Source organism: Lampris incognitus, chromosome 1 (genome assembly GCF_029633865.1).
Source record: "Lampris incognitus isolate fLamInc1 chromosome 1, fLamInc1.hap2, whole genome shotgun sequence".
Classification (NCBI taxonomy): domain Eukaryota; kingdom Metazoa; phylum Chordata; class Actinopteri; order Lampriformes; family Lampridae; genus Lampris; species Lampris incognitus.
The window spans coordinates 15,337,435-15,354,848 of record NC_079211.1 but is presented as its reverse complement, the minus strand read 5'-3'; the positions used below and the strand labels follow the sequence as shown (position 1 = coordinate 15,354,848).

The 17,414-nt window shown below is 47.7% G+C and overlaps 1 protein-coding gene across 5 annotated transcripts in view; it reads right to left on the bottom strand.

Annotated features, from left to right (window-relative positions):
- Positions 1-17,414, bottom strand: part of stx3b (syntaxin 3b) — a 30,123-nt gene that overhangs the window by 4,078 nt on the left and 8,631 nt on the right. The window contains exons 2-10 of one of the 5 annotated variants that reach the window (XM_056282477.1): positions 10,403-10,477; positions 10,081-10,180; positions 8,072-8,146; positions 7,899-7,969; positions 6,840-6,948; positions 6,599-6,672; positions 2,781-2,915; positions 1,434-1,544; positions 1,033-1,143 (exon numbers count right to left, since the gene is read on the bottom strand). In XM_056282477.1, coding sequence (XP_056138452.1) covers positions 1,033-1,143; positions 1,434-1,544; positions 2,781-2,915; positions 6,599-6,672; positions 6,840-6,948; positions 7,899-7,969; positions 8,072-8,146; positions 10,081-10,180; positions 10,403-10,477 — 861 coding nt within the window. Of the gene's footprint in view, positions 1-1,032; positions 1,545-2,505; positions 2,577-2,780; positions 2,916-6,598; positions 6,673-6,839; positions 6,949-7,898; positions 7,970-8,071; positions 8,147-10,080; positions 10,181-10,402; positions 10,478-17,414 lie in introns of those variants that run through there. The other 4 variants (XR_008810402.1, XM_056282455.1, XM_056282462.1 and 1 more) reach the window with 4 other exon arrangements.

Sequence of the window (17,414 nt, the reverse complement as noted above, 5' to 3'; positions counted from 1 at the left end):
TAAATCTGTGTTTAGAGCTGCAGCTGAAGAAAAATATGGCAGCCATGAACCAAATGTGAACACAAAAACAAGACAGAAGAAAAAAAATTAAGGTCAATGAAGATAGCAATGAGCAAGCAATTAGAGAGAAGGATAGTGACAGAGGAGCAGAACTAGAGTTGTCAGTGTCCGTCTGCCATGGTGTGTGTGTGTGTGTGTGTGTGTGTGTGTGTGTGTGTGTGTGTGTGTGTGTGTGTGCGTCCACGTACTGGTGTGCATGGACACGCACACACACACACACACACACACATGGGGATCTTGGTTCTTATCTGGAACAGGATTTCATAAGCACAAGGATCCACAGGCCACGGGGGGTGAAGGCTCAGCAGCGGAGCAAGGTAAAAGGGTCAGAGGTCAGGGTCAAGGAGAACGTTGGGGGGGGGGGGTCGATCTTCGTGTCATCTGCAGTTTCCCAAAAGTATCTGAGTGTTTAAGAAGAAGAATACCACTCAGTTTCCTTTGCTGTACGCTGCATGCTAGACAGACCCCTCGTAGATAACCCGCTGGTTATCTACGAGGGTTTTTCTAAGGCTACCGACCGACGTCGTCTGAGAAGAAACGGCGGGATGTATCCGTGATGTGGCTGATGGCGTCTACGTTCGTAGAGGTTTGTTGGAAATTCCCTGGGACACAGGAGCAAATTGTGATCTTAAACTGAGCGGCAATACACGGCTGTACTGTTGACTCAGCAAACAGGGAAATGATACCCTGAGCTTAACACTCAGCGGGTTGACGTTAACTCATGACATTAGCTGTATCCCCCCCCCCCACTAGTGCTTTTCACTCCATTATCTGTTAAGGCAGAATTTTGATTTCTTTCAAATAAAAAAAATCATCTATATTTGAGCGGTAAATCATCTCGAAATTCATGGCGCTGCATGTGAGTGGCATCCTTATTCCGTCCCTATGCTGGGAAATAAACAACTACATAAGCAGTGCTTTTGGGGAACCAGACAGTTTTTTGGGGGTTTTTTCTGGACACTTGTCACTCACGCGGCGGGCCTCTTGCTGAAACTTTGCGGCTTTCTTAGTATCGGCTACCGCCCGCTCCACAAAGCCCACCGATTGGTCCATGTTGCTCTCAATCCTTTCAATCATTCCACCCTGACGGAAGGGGGCAGGGGGGCGGGACGTCGAACGAGGTTGCGTCGGAAAACGTTTAAGAAAGAGAGAAGAAGAAAAGGAGATGCAGAAACGATGCACACAGAGGGTGTCGGAAGAGTGTGTGTAGGCGGGGAGAGCGTTTGGTCAGCTCTGGATATTACACTGTGTGTGTGATGGTGTCTGAGAAACGAAGAACAGGGAAACTGAGGAGAAATTAAAGAAATGCAGCCGAAAGCCATTTTCATCAGCAGATTCTGAATATTGTGGAGGTCTAAGATGGAGTACAGTACCTTACGAGCCTTTTTCTGATACCTTACAGCTTTTTTGGTCTCCATCTGAGCCACTGCTATGTGGTCAACCGACTTCCCCACATTCTGCTCTATGTTGTCTACTATTTCCCCCTGAAAAACCACACAAGAAAAACACCGTGAGACACAAAGCAACACAAAAAAACAGCACAAACAAGCTATACTTGTCCAAACCAAAGATTTCATTCCGTTCTGTGGCAACCCCCCCCCTTTTCTCCCCAATTGTACTTGGTCAATTACCCCGCTCTTCCGAGCCATCCCGGTCATTGCTCCTCCCCCTCCGCCGATCCAGGGAGAGCTGCAGACTACCACATGCCTCCTCCGATACATGTGGAGTCGCCAGCCACTTCTTTTCACCTGACAAGTGAGGAGTTTCCCCGGGGGGGTACCGCATAGGAGGATCACGCTACCCCCCCCCCCAGTTCACCCTCCCCCCCTGAACAGACACCCCGACTGACCAGAGGAGGCGCTAGTGCAGCGACCAGGACACGTACCCACATCCGGCCTCCCAACCGCAGACACGGCCAATTGTGTCTGTAGGGACGCCCAACCAAGCCGGAGGTAACACGGGGATTCGAACCACCGATCCCCGTGTTGGGAGGCAATGGAATAGACCGCCATGCCACCCGGGTGCCGGGCAAAATCTTTTTCTTTTTTTTAAGAATGTCACTATTATTCTAAAAAATATGCTCACATGCAATGCTGAGATTATGGCTGTTGCTTAGGTAACGGTTTAGGAATAGTTCATCACCGTCATTATTCCATAAGGAGTCGGTCCTTATTTCAAACAGCGGCTATCTCTCTTTGGAACAAAACTCCAAGGTCATGGACAGGACAAAACAAGACATTCCAGAGCAACGTCACCACAAACACAGCAAAACGTCGAGTGCCTTACCTCGATAAGAATCTCCCTCAGAAAGCAGGTGGAGGTTACCAGTGAGAGATACGGGGTTACAAATCATCATTAGAAGTGAGCGCTCGAGAATACAGAATTGTACTGCCTCTAGTGTAACGAAACTCTCCCACAAAACACCGGCACTTATTACCGGCATCGCTTACTGTGTGCTTTCATGTCGTGTCCCACAATGATGAGCGAGTGGAGAGAGATGGAGGCGACAGAGATGACTGAGGGGGAAATAAGACGAAGGTCACGTAATCACACAGATGGCCAGACCGCCAAGACAGACGGACAGGGAAAGGAAGAGAACAGGAGAAAAAGATGAATAAGCACAGCGGTGTTGGAATGCAAGGCCTTAGCCATGAGTACTGTTGGACGGATGGAGTGACAGAAAAAAAATGGACAGATGAAGTGAAGAGAAATGGTTGTACCTGGCTCTCCACCAGCATGGCGATGTCTACAAACATGTCGTGGAGTTCCTTAATGCTGCTCTCCAGACGGACTATGTCTTTGTGTCTGGCTTCGATCTCACTCAGGGCCTGCTTGGATATCCCCGAGTCCACAATCTGTAGAGAGGAGGGAGACACACACACACACACACACACACACACACACACACACACACACACACACACACACACACACACACACACGCAAATATCTGCTCAGTTTTGTCAAACCAGTTTTACTATTTATCGATCTATCTATTGATGCATCCATTGTCTATCCTTAATTAATTCAATTCAGGCTCGTGAGTAAATATATCTAGATTTATATACCTCTACATATCAATCTATACACAGTATGTGTCCATCTATATCTTTCTATACCTACATACAGAGCAGTAAATATATAGTTTCTGCACACACAGTAAAGAGTGTCTTGATGCATGCTCAATAATCCAGGTAAGAAAATCACAGAAAGTTTAATCAGTTCATCTGGACACAACGCTTAGTGAGAGAGAAACGTTTCATCACTCATCTAAGTGACCTTTTCAGTCTCAGCTGGCTGCAGGTATCCCCACCCTTATGAACAATACAGCGGCACAACGACCGAAACGATTGGTTTCATATGCAAATTGCCGTCACCATTAACTACAGTTTCAATGACAATGTGTACTATTCACAGAGGATTTGGGAATGTTGGCACTCACAGCATTGTAAAATGGCGACAAATGTACTCTTACCCCCCCCCCCCCGGTTCAGGGATGACTGTTCCCTCTTCACATAGATGGCCTCTTTGCCTCCCTGTTCAAACCAGCGTTCCTCCCAATCCAGGATGTGCACATCCTCATCCCTGTAAGGGTGGCCACTGGCCTGTAGATGGGTGTGGACTGTGGAGTCCTGGCCTGACACGTTAGCTCTTCTGTGTTGTGCCATCCTCTTGAGCAGCATCTGTTTGGTTTCCCTGATGTACAAGTCACGGCAATCCTCCCGGCACTTAACAGTGTATACTATACACACACACACACACACACACACACACATATATATATATATATATATATATATATTTACCTCTTTATCTCCCCAATTGTATCCAGCCAATTACACCACTCTTCAGAGCCACCCTGGTTGCTGCTCCACCCCCTCTGCCGATCCGGGGAGGGCTGCAGACTACCACATGCCTCCTCCGATACATGTGGAGTCGCCAGCCGCTGCTTTTCACCTGACAGTGAGGAGTTTTGCCAGGGGGACAAAGCGCGTGGGAGGATCACGCTATTCCCCCCAGTTCCCCCTCCCCCCAAACAGGTGCCTCGACCGACCAGAGGAGGCGCTAGTGCAGCGACCAGGACACATACCCACGTCCGGCTTCCCACCAGCAGACACAGCCAACTGTGTCTGTAGGGACGCCCAACCAAGCCGGAGGTAACACGGGGATTCGAACCAGCGATCCCCATGTTGGTAGGCAACAGAATAGACCACTACGCTACCCGGATGCCCTTGCATACACTATATTGCTCTGTTTGTGCCGGGGGACCCGATCCTTGGGATGGACCAATTTCTGGCACGGCATGTTTTGGGGTTTGAAAGCAACCGAGACGCGGCGTTTGGAAAATACGCGTCTCAACTGTTCGACACTCCCGCCACACACGGAATCACCACTGGTTTACGCTTTGGCCGCTGTTGTCCTTCTCCTCACTTCGATTGTTGTCAGCTGACAACAGTCCCCCCCCCCCGCCCCCGACACAGCGGCTGGGGAAGGGGAGAAATCCCATATTAAACATGCCCTGGTTAAGTGTGGTTATCCTACTGGGCATTTGTCAAAGCCAGGAAGACGCCCAAACAGTGCACCAGCCGATCGAAGAGAGGAAAGTCACTTTATTTTTGTCTTTGTATTCTTACAACAAATTGAATTGTTACAACGAATTTGTTCTCTGCATTTAACCCATCCTATAGTGAGCAGTGGGCAGCTGCAGCGCCCGGGGTCCAACTCCAGTTCTTCTTTCCATTGCCTTGGTCAGGGGCACAGACAGGAGTATTAACCCTAACATGCATGTCTTTCTGATGGTGGGAGGAAACCGGAGCACCCGGAGGAGGAAACCCACGCAGACACGGGGAGAACATGCAAACTCCACAGAGAAAGGACCTGGGACAGCCTGGGGTTCGAACCCAGGACCTTCTTGCTGTGAGGCAACAGTGCTAACCACTGGGCCACCGTTCTGCCCATAAAAGAGGAGGAGAGGAGAGGAGAGGAGAAGGACAACAGCTGCCTAAGTGTAAACCAGTGGTGATTCTGTATGTGGCCGGAGTGTCCGAACAGTTGAGACGCATATTTTCCAAACATCGCGTCTCAGTTGCTTTCAAACCCCCAAAACACGCTGCGAGAAATTAAGTCCACCCAAAGGATCGGGTCCCCCAGCACAAACAGAGCAATATAGTGTACGCTGTTAAGTGGCAGGAGGATTGCCGTGACTTGTACATTGGGTAAACTAAACAGACGCTGGCCAAGAGGATGGCACAACACAGAAGAGCTAACACGTCAGACCAGAACTCCACAGTCTACACCCATCTACAGGCCAGTGGCCACATGAGGACGAGGGAAGAACGCTGGTTTGAACAGGGAGTCACAGAGGCCATCTATGTGAAGAGGGATTGACCATCCCTGAACCGGGGGGGGGGGGGGGGGCTAGAAAAGCGTTATGTAAGTTTATACATCCATCCATCCATTATCCGAACCGCTTATCCTGCTCTCAGGGTCGTGAGGATCCTGGAGCCTATTCCAGCAGTCATTGGGCGGCAGGGGGGGAGACACCCTGGACAGAACGCCAGGCCATCACAGGGCCGATACACACACACACACACACACACACACACACACACACACACACACACACACACACACACACACACACACATTCTAGGGACAATTTAGTATGGCCGATTCACCTGACCTACATGTCTTTGGACTGTGGGAGGAAACCGGAGCCCCCGGAGGAAACCTACACAGACAGGGGGAGAACATGCAAACTCCACACAGAGGATGACCCGGGATGACCCACCAGGGTTGGACTACCCCGGGGCTCGAACCCAGGACCTTCTTGCTCTGAGGCGACTGTGCTAACCACTGCGGCACCATGCCGCTATAAGTTTAATTTTTTTTTTATTATTCTTATTAAATCCATCACCACCTTACGATTCTGTGATTGCAAACATTCCCAAATCCTCTGTGAATAGTACACATGGTCATTGCAACTCTAGTTATGATCACGGTAATTTGCATATGAAACTGACTGCTGGTTTTGGTGGTTCTGCCACTGTATTGTTCATAAGGGTGGGGATACCAGCAGTCAGCTGAGACTGAAGAGGTCACTTAGATGAGTGATGAAACGTTTCTCTCTCAATAAAGGCTGTGTCCGGATGAACTGATTCAACTTCCTGTGACAATAAAGAGTGTCATGAGAGAGCGAGCAGCGGTGCAAATAACAGTAAACCAGTCAGCAGACAGTTTTTCATGAATAACTTTTAAGAGGGCTTTTTGTTTTGTGAAGCAGGTATACTTGATAAAGAGGACATAAAAGTGGATATAAAAACTCACAATATAAATCTAATATGGTGACCAATAAAACTGACGCAGCGCAAACACTTCCCCACAGTATGGTTAAAATATTACATTGAAATCAATCACCCTATGTGTCAGGATATGGTAAAAAAAAAAAAAAAAAATTTTAAATACTCGAACGTGCACACAAAACACACACACACACACACACACACACACACACACACACACACACACGGAGACTTACCCCTGCAGTGAACACAGCAGCATTGCCGCTCTCCAGCATCTCCTCCAGCTCATCATCTGTTGTGGCTTTTCCGGCTGGAAGGCAAAGGGTTATTTAAATGCCGCCACAGCAGGATATACGACAGGATAGGTTTCTGTCATGTGTGCACTTCCCATGTGCACATGTGCATGTTTTATTTCTGCAGATAAGGCCAAGCATTTTGTCACGATCCCTAAGTGCATCGCGAGGTAGTCCCACTTACTGATCTCTAGCTGTCTCTGGATACGTCCTTTACTTCTCTCCCTGAAGTCCACCTGGGCTTCGTTGTACTTTGTCATCACCTCGACGAACTTCCTGGAAAGAACTGCATGCTGGGGAGTCAACAGGAAGCGCGGGGTCAGAACGATAATAGCCCTTCCATCACATCACGGTTCATACGATTTCATCATTTAATGTCATGGCTCCACTACAAGTTTGTTATTCAAGATAACAGCTCAGTTTATTGCGTCGCACAAAACATGAAAAGTGCGGTTAACTCAGGCGACCATCTGTGCAAAGGCTAAAAAGCGAACAGTAAAAGTGACGACCGAGACCGATAACACGGTGTCACGACAGGAACATCGAAGTGATCGCAGTGGTGTTTAAATAATTCAGATCTATTCACAAGGAAACAGTCCTCAGTGCCATTTAGGACGACACCGTATCTACTACTCAACAAATACTCCATTAAAACCAGGGTTCGAACTTGTTCTGCAGCAACCTCGCCTCCGGTTGTCTTCTTCCACGTTTGGCTGTTATGTTGGAGACATAAAACATGGAAGTCCTGCTCGCCAGACCATCTACAAAACCGTTCATGATTTGAATGTCTGCGGATATGCTCTCATCTTAAAAACGCCAGCGATGGGAAATATCACAAAGGACATTTGTTTAAATGTAAATCTTCAGGGGCGTCCGCGTGGCGTAGCGGTCTATTCCGTTGCCTACCAACACGGGGATCCGCGGTTCGAATCCCCGTGTTGGTGGGCAGACACAATTGGCCGTGTCTGCGGACGGGAAGCCGGATGTGGGTATGTGTCCTGGTCACTGCATTAGCGCCTCCTGTGGTCGGTTGGGGCGCCTGTCGGGGGGGGACTGAGGGGAGCAGCGTGATCCTCCCACGCGCTACGTCCCCTTGGTGAAACTCCTCACTGCCAGGTGAAAAGAAGCGGCTGGCGACTCCACATGTATCGGGGGAGGCATGTGGTAGTCTGCAGCCCTCCCCGGATCAGCAGAGGGGGTGGATGGAGCCTCTGAGGGGCACTTTTTGAAACTCGGGGTTTACCTGTGATTTACGTATCCTCATGTCAGCCGACACCCTCTCCTGCTCATCAGACTCCAGGTTCCTCTCGATGGCTGCAGGAAAGGCCAGGACACAGATCAGTCATCCAGTTTCAAGTTATATACGCTTTACATTTCATTCGCTCACATCCTGTGTTAAAAGGCATGCAGACTCACTCTTGAGTTTGTTTCTGGCATTGTTGGCCATTTTCTTTATGTCGTTGGTGATGGCCTCCAGCTCATCCTGCGTTTCTGTGGAGGAAGTTACAATACGCGTATAGAAGACCTTATTAACAAGACATTTAAACTAATTCATCCATCCATTATCAAAACGGCTTATCCCAATTGGGGTTGCGGGATGCTGGAGCCTATCCCAGCAGTCATTGGGTGGCAGGCGGGGAGACACCCTGGACAGGCTGCCAGTCCATCACAGGGCCGACACATTAGGGACAATTTAGCACAGCAGACTCACTCGACCTACTTGTCTTTGGACTGTGGGAGGAAACCCACGCAGACACGGGGAGAACATGCAAACTCCACACAGAGGACGACCTGGGATGACCCCCATGGTTAGACAACCCCGGGGTTCGAACCCAGGACCTTCTTGCTGTGAGGCGACCACACTAACTACCGTGCTGCCACCATTTAAACCAGTATTGGAAATTAATCGGTCAACGGGGTGAAATCATTTGAATATGCCAGAATAAGATAATTTCACTGAACTGAAGATACTGTCCTTCATTTTTAAAATATTGGAAAAGTGCAATTATCTCAGTTATCTAATGCATGCTCAATAATCCAGGCATGAAAATCACAGAAAGTTGAATCAGCTCATCTGGACATCCGTGTTTATTGAGAGGGAAACGTTTCATCACTCATCTAAGTGAGTTCTTCAGTCTCAACTGACTGCAGGTATCCCCACCCTCATAAACAATACAGCGGCATAACGACTGAAAACAGAGACCGGTTCCATATGCAAATTGACGTGACCATTAACTAGAGTTTCAATGACAATGTGTACTATTCAGAGAGGATTTGGGATTGTTTGCAATCACGGCATTGTAAGATGGTAACATTCCTCCCTATCAAACCAGCGTTTGATAGGGAGGAATGCTGGTTTGAATGGGGAGTCAAAGAGGCCATTTGTGTGAAGAGGGAACGACCATCATTGAACTGGGGGGGGGGGGGCTAAGAGTACATCTATCAACATCTTACAATACTGTGATTACAACTATTCCCCAAACCTCTTGAATAGTACACATGGCCATTGACACTTTAATGGTCACGGCAATTTGCATATGAAACCGACTGTTGTTTTCGGTCATTATGCTACTGTATTGTTGGGCGGGGGGGGGGGGGGTTCCTGCAGCCAGTTTGGACTGAAGGGCCATGACACACCAGGTCAGCAATGTCAGGCTGTCAGTGAGCATCTGTGACCCTAGTTTTTCCGGTGTGTCCCACACCGTGGGCACTAGTCGGACCCCTGCCGGCAGCTTTTCGGGCGATTCAGGATGTTGAATCGGCGGAGCCCGTTGGTGAGAGAGAGATCACTCTGATTGGCTGTTCAGCTTAGTGAATCAGTGCAGAACGCGCATGCTAGTTGGCCGTCGGCTGTAGTCTTTGCGGTGTGTTCAAGTGATTCTTTTCAGCCCAGACAGCAGGCGACGTGAGGCGATGCACCAGTCAGCCTTCATCGCCGCTAGTCGGTTTGGTGTGTCTGGGCCCGAAGAGGTCACTCAGACGAGCGATGAAATGTTTCTCTCGATAAACGTTGTGTCCAGATTAACTGATCCAAATTTCTGTGATTATCTCAGTTGTTTCTTTATTAATTTTACTGAAAAGGCAGAATTCCTAGATAAATGACTTGCTACAATGGAATTTTTATGTTCCAGCTTCCAATCTCTGTTCAGTTTCTCCACAAAACCAGTCAGCTGGGGTAAAATTAGGAACACACACAGACACAAATCAAAGTCTGTAGAAGTCTGTCGAGAGCAGAAAAGGAAAAACATGGGACACTTTGGAGGATAACTGAAAGCAAAAGGTGAATGTACACAGAAAAGGAGTGAGGATAGCTACACAGGGAGACAGAGAGAAATGGAGACAGACAGAAAGAGCGATGGAGAGACAGAAAGAGCGATGGAGAGATAGAAAGAGAGATGGTCAGGTGGTAGAAGGGCTGACTTTACTTTGGTCTGATGTGGGAGCAGACAGGATGACGGAGTAGAGCTTCTTGACTTCAGCCACGTTCTCATCAATCTTATCAATACTGCTCCTGATGTCCTCAATCTGAAACACACACACACACACACACACACACACACACACACACACACACACACACACACACACACACACACACACACACACACACACACACACTCAAATAAATGCAAACTCAAAATTTAAGACAACCAAAAAACGGAATTGTTGTCAATTCATCCAATTTAGTTTTCATCCCATGTATACACCTATGCATGGTCTGACAGGTAAAGCAACACACACACACACCTGACAGAAGAACTCGTCCATGAAGGCTGCATTGTCCATGGAGATCTCCACCTCATCGTCATCTTGGTCACACGTCTGCAAGAGAAGGAAACAAAAACTAACACAGTGTCTTACATTCCATTTTCCAAATGGCCATAGAGCACTGCTGAGGGCTACTGTTTTGGTGCTGTGAGCTGGATATGGCCCTCACACAACCAGGGTCCAAGTGCTGTGAGCTGGATGTGGCCCTCACACAACCAGGGTCCAGGATTCCTTTTCCGCTGGCAACCCGCACCACTGTATCTGCAACATTCACCTTGCAGCCTGTACAAGCGAGTACTTGCAAAATATCGACAAACTCAGCGATCCACCGATTTGCTCTTAGCAATCATCTCCATTTCCTCCAACATCCAACACCCCACTAAAAGCAATGGAGAGCAGCTTTGATGCAACATAAGACGGATAATCCTCAGATTGAAAGGCGCATCTTTTTATTCCTTTCCCCACACCATTGAAGCATTGTCTATGGATTAAACTCCACCCCCCCCTTTTCCCCTCAACCGTACCTGGCCAATCATCCCACTCATCCGAGCCGTCCCGGTCGCTGCGCCACCCCCTCTGCTGATCTGGGGAGGGCTGCGGACAACAACATGCCTCCTCTGATACGTGTGGAGCCAGCAGCCGCTTCTTTTCACCTGACAGTGAGGAGTTTCACCAGGGGGACGTAGCGTGTGGAAGGGATCATACTACTCCCCCAGTTCCCCTTCCCCCCTGAACAAACACCCTGACCAACCAGAGGAGGCGCTAGTGCAGCAACCAGGACACATACCCACATCTGGCTTCCCACCCACAGACACGGTCAATTGAGTCCATAGGGCTGCCCAACCAAGCTGGAGGTAACATGGGGATTCGAACCGCCGATCCCCGTGTTGGTAGGCAACGGAATAGACCGCTACGCCACCCAGACATCCCCGAAAGGCAGATCTTTTTATTCTTTTCCCCACACCCAAATCCAAGGTAGCGTTGTCTATGGATTAAATGTTGTGGAAGGCCACACTTTCCAACTTGATAAAGAACTCATCAGTAGGCAGGCAGGCTCATATCCACTCAGCCGTACGTTAGCTGCAGTCAGCAGCATGCAGTATTTACTATACTTTGTTAATGAAACATATTTCATAATAGATCTCACCTTGAAAGTTTTTTTAACTTAGCAATGTTAGCAACAACAACTACGGAAGGAAGGATTCTGGGAAACATTTGCAAACAGTAAATAGAGAACACAAAAATTTGAATTTTCAAGGCCGAGGGCCATTTAAAGTGCATGCCACATAAAATTTATTATGAGATAGAAAAATATAACACCTTAGTCAGTTCAGCTAATCAGTGAGCACACAATATAGCTGGATTACAGTCCTGCTGCAGCCATAAATATGTCATAAAGGCCAGTCAGTCAACACAGGGTAAAGCAGCAGCCCGGCCACAAATGGCTTAACACTGGTGATGAATATTTGCTGTGTAGGGCTGAGCTAAACAAACCTGACTTATTCTAAAATGACCTTGAAGACTAACAAACCACACGTAAAGAAAATGTAAACAGACGTCATGGTGCCAGGATGTAATGTTGACGTCAAGAGAGAGAACGAGAAGGAGGCCAAAGAAAGAGAGGGAAGGGCGGGTAGTCAGAAGGGCTGAACAATGGGCATCCAGGTAGCGGGGCGGTCTATTCCGTTGCCTATCACCACGGGGATCGCCGGTTCGAATCCCCGTATTACCTTCGGCTTGGTCGGGCATCCTTACAGACCATGTTGGACGTGTCTGCGGGTGGGAAGCTGGATGTGGGTATGTGTCCTGGTCGCTGCACTAGCGCCTCCTCTGGTCAGTTGGGGCACCTGTTCAGGGGGGATGGGGAACTGTGGGGGGGTAGCGTGATCCTCCCACGTGCTACGTACCCCCTGGCGAAACCTCTCACTGTCAGGCGAAAAGATGTGGCTGGCGACTCCACATGTATCAGAGGCATGTGGTAGTCTGCAGCCCTCCCCGGCAGAGGGGAGGAGCAGCAACTGGGACAGCTCGGAAAATAGGGTAATTGGCCAAGTACAACTGGGGAGAAAAAGGGGGAAAACGCCAAAAATAAAATAAAATAAAATAAAGAAGGGCTGAACAATGTATTGTTTTGGAACCAACATCACAAAATCCACATGCCCAACGGTTACATTACAAAGAATGAAATGCGAGGCAAATTGGGCCCTTTAACCACGTCAGGCTAAATCTCTTAATGCTTGACTGAAAAACATAATTTAGCAAGGTACGTTTTTTTTTATTTTTTTTTTCTTGACAACTCTTAAAGAATAAACATGATGTCTTGGACAACTTCCTTATTTCCCCCTGCTAAAATCCCCCTAATTATTGTTAAAGTACATAAACTCTTCGAAAAGGGAGATTCAAAAGTTAAAAGCTGCATAAATCTGGTAAAATTACATAATTCCTCTTTATTCTTTAACATTGCGACACATATATATACACACACACACACACACGCGCGCACACGCGCGCACACACACACATAAATATTTGCTGCAATGGTGATGGACAGGCTGACGGACGAAATCAGGCAGGAGTCTCCATAGGCTATGATGTTTGCAGATGACATTGTGATCTGTAGCGAGAGTAGGGAGCAGGTTGAGGAGAGCCTGGAGAGGTGGAGGTATGCACTGGAGAGAAGAGGAATGAAAGTCAGTAGAAGCAAGACGGAATACATGTGTATGAATGAAAGGGAGGACAGTGAAATGGTGAGGATGCAAGGAGTAGAGATGACGATGGTGGATGAGTTTAAATACTTGGGGTCAACTGTTCAAAGTAATGGGGAGTGCAGAAGAGCGGTGAAGAAGAGAGTGCAGGCAGGGTGGAGAAGAGTGTCAGGAGTGATTTGCGACAGAAGGGTACCAGCAAGAGTTAAAGGGAAGGTTTACAAGATGGTTGTGAGGCCAGCTATGTTATATGGTCTGGAGACAGTGGCACTGACAAAAAGACAGGAGGCGGAGCTGGAGGTGGCAGAGTTGAAGATGCTAAGATTTTCGTTGGGAGTGACGAACAAGGACAGGATTAGGAACGAGTATATGAGAGTGACAGCTCAGGTTGGACGGTTTGGAGACAAAGCAAGAGAGGCAAGATTGAGATAGTTTGGACATGTGTGGAGGAGAGATGCTGGGTATATTGGGAGAAGGATGCTGAATATGGAGCTGCCAGGGAAGAGGAAACAAGGAAGACCAAAGAGGAGGTTTATGGATGTGGTGAGGGAGGAAATGCAGGTAGCTGGCATGACAGAGGTAGATACAGAGGACAAGAAGAGATGGAAGCAGATGATCCGCTGTGGTGACCCCTAATGGGATCAGCCAAAAGTATTAATGGTATGCATTTGTGCTCAGAGGCGTGAGGGAGCTGGTATGCTGAAGCACAGGGACACACTTCCCAAAGGAGGGGGGTAGTGTAACAGTGTAACAACCATGGATGTGTAGACTCGCTAGCCCTTGGCTAACAGGTCGGACCCTTTAGTTGACTGGTTAGTGCAGCCACCGTTGGTGTGGGGAAGCCAGGTTCGACTCCCAGCTGCCCCCTGAATTCTCACTACATTGGTGGCAGTGGTGGGATGCCTATGTGCTGAGAGGCGTGAGGGAGCTGGTATGCTGACGCACAGGAATGCGCTTCCTGAAGGAGAGGGGAGTGTAACGACCACAGATGTGTAGACTCGCTACCCCTTGGCTAACGGGTCGGGCCTTTTAGTTGACTGGTTAGCGCAGTCCTGCCTGTGGTGCGGGGAATACAGTTTCGATTCCAAGCTGCCCCCTTAATTCTCGCTAAATGCTATATACAGTGGTGCTTGAAAGTTTGTGAACCCTTTAGAATTTTCTATATTTCTCCATAAATAAGACCTAAAACATCACCAGATTTTCACACAAGTCCTAAAAGTAGATAAAGAGAACCCAATTAAACAGTTGAGATAAAAATATTATACTTGGTCATTTATTTATTGAGGAAAATTATCCAATATTACATATCTGTGAGTGGCAGAAGTATGTGAACCTTTGCTTTCAGTATCTGGTGTGACACCCCCCCCCCCTCCTTGTGCAGCAGTAACTGCAACTAAACATTTCTGGTAACTGTTGATCAGTCCTGCACATCGGCTTGGGAGGAATTTTAGCCCATTCCTCTGTACAGAACAGCTTCAACTCTGGGATGTTGGTGGGTTTCCTCACAAAAACTGCTCACTTCATATCCTTCCACAACATTTCGATTGGATTAAGGTCAGGACTTTGACTTGGCCATTCCAAAAAATTAACTTTATTCTTCTTTAACCATTCTTTGGTAGAACGACTTGTGTGCTTAGGGCCGTTGTCTTGCTGCATGATGCACGTTCTCTTGGAGATTCAGTTCACGGACAGATGTCAGGACATTTTCCTTAAGAATTTTCTGGTATAATTCAGAATTTATTGTTCCATTAATGATGGCAAGCTGTCCTGACCCAGATGCAGCAAAACAGGCCCAAACCATGATACTACCACCACCATGTTTCACAGATGGGATAAGGTTCTTATGCCGGAATGCAGTAATATCCTTTCTCCAAACATAACGCTTCTCATTTAAACCAAAAAGTTCTATTTTGGTCTCATCCGTCCGCAAAACATTTTTCCAATAGCCTCCTGGCTTGTCCACGTGATCTTTAGCAAACTGCAGATGGGCAGCAATGTTCTTTTTGGAGAGCAGTGGATTTCTTCTTGCAGCCCTGCCATGCACCATTGTTATTCAGTGTTCTCCTGATGGTGGACTCACAAACATTAACTTAATCAATGTGAGAGAGGCCTTTAGTTGCTTAGAAGTTACCCCGGGTTCCTTTGTGACCTGGCCGACTATTACATGCCTTGGTCTTGGCATGAACTTTGATGGTCAACCACTCCTGGGGAGGGTAACAATGGTCTTGAATTTCCTCAATTTGTACACAATCTGTCTGACTGGATTGGTGGAGTGCAAACTCTTTAGAGATGGTTTTGTAACCTTTTCCAGCCTGATGAGCATCAGCAACGCTTTTTCTGAGGACCTCAGAAATCTCATTTGTTCTTGCCATGATACACTTCCACAAACGTGTTGTGAAGATTAGACTTTGATAGATCCCTGTTCTTTAAATAAAACAGGGCGCCCACTCACACCTGATTGTCATCCCATTGATTGAAAACACCTGACTCTAATTTCACCTTCAAATTAACTGCCAATCCTAGAGGTTCACATACTTTTACCACTCACAGATATGTAATATTGGATCATTTTCCTCAATAAATAAATGACCAAGTATAATATTTTTGTGTCATTTGTTTAGTTGGGTTCTCTTTATCTACTTTCAGGACTTTGTGTGAAAATCTGATGATGTTTTAGGTCATATTTATGCAGAAATGTAGAAAATTCTAAAGGGTTCACAAACTTTCAGGCACCACTGTATATATATTTGCAGCTGAGTGTGAAATGAATGGCCGGATGAGAGTCAGCACCTCCAAATCCGAGGCCATGATTCTCTACCAGAAAATGGCGGATCACTCCCTCTAGGTTGGGGATGAGTCGTTGCCTCAAGTGAAGGAGTTCAAGTATTTCAGGGTCTTGTTCACGAGTGAGGGTAGGATGGAGCGGGAGATTGACAGGCGGATTGGTGCAGCATCAGCAGTAATGCGGACATTGTACTGGACTGTTGTGGTGAAGAAGGAGCTGAGCTGGAAGGCAAAGCTCTCAATTTACCAGTCAATTTTCTTTCCAACTCTCACCTATGGTCATCAGCTTTGGGTAGTGACCGAAAGGGTGAGATCGCAGATACAGGTGGCTGAAACGAGTTTCCTCAATAGGGTGTCTGGGCTCAGCTTTAGAGATAGGGTGAGGAGCTCGGACATTTGCAGGGAGCTAGGAGTAGAGCTGCTGCTCCTTGGTGTCAAAAAGAACCAGTTGAGGTGGTTCAGACATCTGATTAGGATGCCTTCTGGGCGCCTTCCTTTGGAGGTTTTCCGGGCACGTCCAACTGGGAGGAGACCCCGGGGTAGACCCAGAACTTGCTGGAGAGACTACATGTCCAATCTGGCCTGGGAACACCTTGGGATCCCCCAGGAGGAGCTGGAGGGCATTGCTGGGGAGATGGACATCTGGAGTGCCCTACTTAGCTTGCTGCCACTGCGACCCGACCCCGGAGAAGAGGCTGATAATGAAATGAGGTGGGAACTGAGGCACAGATACTACAGGAAGTGCTCACTAAAAATGAGGAAGTTTTCAAAAATGAACTAAGCATGTTGGAAGGCATGAAAGCAATGTTTCGGGTGTCTGCTGAAGCCCGCCCCAAATTCTATCGACCGCTCTCTTCCCAATGTCATGAGGGCAAAGGTAGAAGCAGAGCTAAACAGACTGTTAAAGCACGGCATAATTTCACCAGTTAAGTATGCTTACTGGGCAGCACCCATAGTCCCCGTGTTGAAGCCGGATGGCTCGGTCAGGATATGTGGTGACAACAAATTAACAGTAAACAGTGCCTCCTCAATAGAGCAATACTGGATTCCCCATGTCAAAGACCTGTTCAATACACTAGAGGGAGGAAAACAGTTTTCCAAGCTTGATTTAAGCCACGCCTACCAACAAATTGTGATGGATGATTAATCAAAAAAGTACTTAACATTGAACACACACAGAGGCTTGTTCACCTACAGTAGGCTACCGTTTGGAGTTTCGTCCACGCCAGCCATCTTTCAAAGAATGATGGAGAGCCTGCTGCAGGTCCTGCCCCGGCTAACTGTATATTTGGACGACATTCTACTGACAGGGAGAGATGAAGCTGAACACCCGAGAATACTGGATGAAGTACTTAGATGAATGAGAGAAGCTGGCCTGCGACGCCACAGACGTAAATGTAAATTCCTGCAAGATGAAGTTGAGTTCCTAGGTCACAAGGTGGATGCTGAAGGCCTACATCCGGTGGAGAGCAAGGTGAGTGCCATAGTGGAAGCCCCATCTC